The sequence below is a fragment of the Ctenocephalides felis genome, unplaced genomic scaffold (assembly GCF_003426905.1).
Source record: "Ctenocephalides felis isolate EL2017-DRISC unplaced genomic scaffold, ASM342690v1 CF-g0.4_SCAFFOLD_02380, whole genome shotgun sequence".
NCBI classification, from domain to species: domain Eukaryota; kingdom Metazoa; phylum Arthropoda; class Insecta; order Siphonaptera; family Pulicidae; genus Ctenocephalides; species Ctenocephalides felis.
In genome coordinates, this window is record NW_020538534.1 from 11,301 (window position 1) to 15,112 (window position 3,812).

Consider the following 3,812-nt stretch of genomic DNA (forward strand, 5'->3'; position numbering starts at 1 on the left):
ACAAAAAATCTCGAGATTTGGATTATGCACGAAAAATATTCGCTAATATTGTGTGCATTTTAGGCAGTGAATATCATCATATAGAAATAGAATCAGCACTTAGGGAAATTTCTCAAATTGCAGATAATAATGCAATATTGGAATAATCAATTTTAGCCAACGCTGGTTCGGAAAAAAATGAAGAGCCTGAAAAGGAAGTGAATTCGAGTCAAAGTCTTTTACGAAGCAGTCTGTTTTACAAGGAATTCCTCAATATAAAACTCAAAACTGAAGAGAGCATGCCGAAAGAAGGTTATCAAAACCAATTTTGCTGTCCTGGATTTCTAAATTATGTTTAACATAATTTGCTAGTATGCTAGTATTTCTCCTGGCATTTCTGATACGCCTTTCATTTCTTTCTTCAGGATTGAGCTTTGAAACAGAATGAAGTTTTAATAAGTCATTACTGCAAACACCCAGATGGTTTTTTAATATTTCTACAAATCTCATATACGGCATATTTCTTTCACCATGAGCCAGATTGCTCCATAATATGGAGCGGTATATCCCAATTTTGCCACTGTGGTCTGGGTTGATGCTCGATAATGAGAGATCACAATTGTATTCAAATGCTGCTGTAGAGTCTTATTTTAATACATTAAAAAACAATCTGGCTCATGGTGAAAGAAATATGCCATATATGAGATTTGTAGAAATATTAAAAAAACATCTAGGTGTTTGCAGTAATGACTTATTGAAACTTCATTCTGTTTCAAAGCTCAATCCTGAAGAAAGAAATGAAAGTCGTATCAGAAATGCCAGGAGAAATACTAGCATAAAGAAGTTGGATAATAAAAATAAAATAAATACGAAAAACAAGGCAGTGGCAGCACATGAGAATAAAAATGACCATAATAGCACAATAGTAGATGTGGGAGAAGCAAGGGAAATGTGGAATGAAAAACCGAATAAAATAGGAAATCTTTTTCTAACTAAGAAAAATTTGCCGCCCTCAAACGGATTTTTGATTAGCCAAAAGAGTTCCAAATCTGACTCACACCTTTCAATAGGTAAGCATCCTAATAATGTAGCAATAGATTTTAATTTTTATATAAAACTCTACATATACAATAGAGCAAAATGTGAATCATATGTTATAGGATTTTTAGGTAAATATTCTATTCGATTGAATAATTTTTTCACATTGTACAACGAGGAGTGGTTAGATGATATAATTATTGATGCACATTTAGCATCACTAGTATATAATAAGGAACAATTTAAAATTCTTACCCTGCATGAATTTATGTTTGCCGTAAGTAATAAAAATTGTAAGGCCGTTATGAATATATCATCAGGCAGAAAATATTTAGCACCATATATTTTAAATTGTCAATGGATGTTAGTGTTGTGGACAAAAGTATTTGTGTATTCAAATTTCGCGCGGGTCTTATCTTTGTAATACAGAGCGAAGTATACTATGTTACTATGCGATTAGGCTTGTTGTGTTTATGTACGTCCTGTTCCCTGTTCCATATTGTATTTCAAGAGACCACATCCAGCAAATAAATCATATTATATTTTAAATTGTGTTTTGGTTAATGTTATTATTTATTTTCTTTATTACCATAAAATTGGTCCATCTCACGGATAGTTAAAATCAGTGCATATTTAGTAGTACCATAACCAAAAATACACATACAAGTTTTGTTTACGCTGTACACGTGGGTCAACAAACTGGAAATATACATTCTTGGATTCAAGTTAGGTGAATATTAAAAACACTGCTTAATTCATGATCGGGAACAGCATCTTCGTATAATTGGATTTGGATTTGGCAAGTTATTCCTATACTATACAAGCTATACCACGCCGCCAAGCCATTTGACACATAACCTCTATCTGGAGTTTGTTTACTACTACGCTCTATATCTCGGGATACATTGCTGAGGACAAATTAATTCAGGAACGATAAGTTTTACTGGAATTTTGGACCATACACAGGAATTTTTTGGACAATACACAGGAATTCTCTGGACAGCACACGAGGTAGAGTTAGGTATTCAAGTAACAACCTGTTGCTGAGTCTAAACCTTATATATTATATACTCATTTTATATTTTCTTTCATATATATTGTAAATTACTATTGTTCAAATTATTACCTTTATTTTGTTATCGTAAAGATATATTGTATAAATTGCTTTGAAGTGTACAATTCCACTTTTAAAGTCATTATATTACCCATTACTTAAAATTTTGTTATCGTAAAGATATATTGTATAAATTGCTTTGAAGTGTACAATTCCACTTTTAAGTCATTATATTACCCATTACTTAAAATTTTGTTATCGTAAAGATATATTGTATAAATTGCTTTGAAGTGTACAATTCCACTTTTAAAGTCATTCTATTACCCATTATTTAAAATTTTGTTATTGTAAAGATATATCGTATACATTGTATCAAAGTGTACAACTCCACTTTGTAAAGTCATTCTACTACCCATTATTTAAAATTTTGTTATTGTAAAGATATATCGTATACATTGTATCAAAGTGTACAATTCCACTTTGTAAAGTCATTATATTACCCATTATTTAAAATGACTGATATCGATAGAGTTTTATTACAATATGCCATTGTAAAAAAGCATACCGAACGCTTTCAAAAATTTATAACTGCTGCAAGTAATGTAACTAATGTTTCTGAATTTAGTGTAAGGAAAACAAAGTTAAAGGAATGCATGGAGAAACTTGACCTATTATATGGTGTATTGGAAAGGCATAGTCCAGGAAAATTCAGAAATGAATACGACAAATTTTATGATCTCAGCTTATCACTATTAGCTTCGTTGGAACAACATATAAGTAAGTTTGTTGTAAAAGTTGAACAGGGGCTAAAGAGTGAAGCAACGTTAGATGTAAAATTGCCAGTAATCTCTCTACCTAGATTTAACGGTGACACTAGTCAATGGCTTCCTTTTAAAGATATTTATGAATCACCAATACATAATAATGATAAATTAAGCCCGGTTCAGAAACTACATTATTTGAAAGGAGCGTTAACTCAACCAGCTTCTAATTTCATTTCTTCATTAAGTTTGACAAATGATAATTATAAGGTTGCTTATGATTTACTTCTTGAAACTTATAATAATAAATTTTGATTATTAATAATCACTCAGGTGCTATAGATTCTATTCCTCATATAAATAAAAGTACACACGATTCATTGAAACAATTTTTAAATATTAATAGATTTCATTACCAATCACTCATTGCTATGTTCGAGGAAGCAAAGCATTGGGATTTAATTCTTTTATTGTTGTTAAACAAAAGGTTAGATTATAATATTAAAGTAGCATGGCATTTAGCTAAATCTACAAAAACATTACCTACAATATCTGAATTTTTAAATTTATTGAACAACGAACAAATGTGTTAGAAAATGTTTGTGACAAAGTGCCTATGAAGACGGTTAACTTTAATAGCAATATTTAAAAACAATATAAATATATCAGACGATTTAGTAATTCAAATAAAATTATATTTTTACATTTACTTAATAAGGAAAGATGGAATTCTGTAACAACTGCTTGTGATGGTATTTCAAGTTTTAACAATTTTATATCTATTCTCTACAATAAATTTAATATTGCATTTCCATATATAAAGTCATCATGTAACAATAACAGGGCAGTTAATCCATGTTTTTGGCAAACAAAAGGCATCTTAATTTCTTTTAAAAAACTGAAACTGCTTGAAATACTATCTAAATATAATAGTGATATCGGTTTTATTGAATATTTTTTAAAATATAAAGATATTTTTA

General features: G+C 29.7%; 1 protein-coding gene across 1 annotated transcript; it reads left to right on the forward strand.

Moving 5' to 3' along the window:
* The first annotated feature begins 2,583 nt into the window (after positions 1-2,583).
* Positions 2,584-3,147, forward strand: LOC113380798. Its single transcript, XM_026619877.1, has one exon. It carries the CDS (start codon positions 2,584-2,586, stop codon positions 3,145-3,147), a length of 564 nt encoding a protein of 187 aa, XP_026475662.1.
* The last annotated feature ends 665 nt before the right edge of the window (positions 3,148-3,812 follow it).

Excerpts from the sequence above, each read along its gene's own strand:
- LOC113380798 (XM_026619877.1), top strand. The coding sequence starts at position 2,584 with ATGACTGATATCGATAGAGTTTTATTACAATATGCCATTGTAAAAAAG.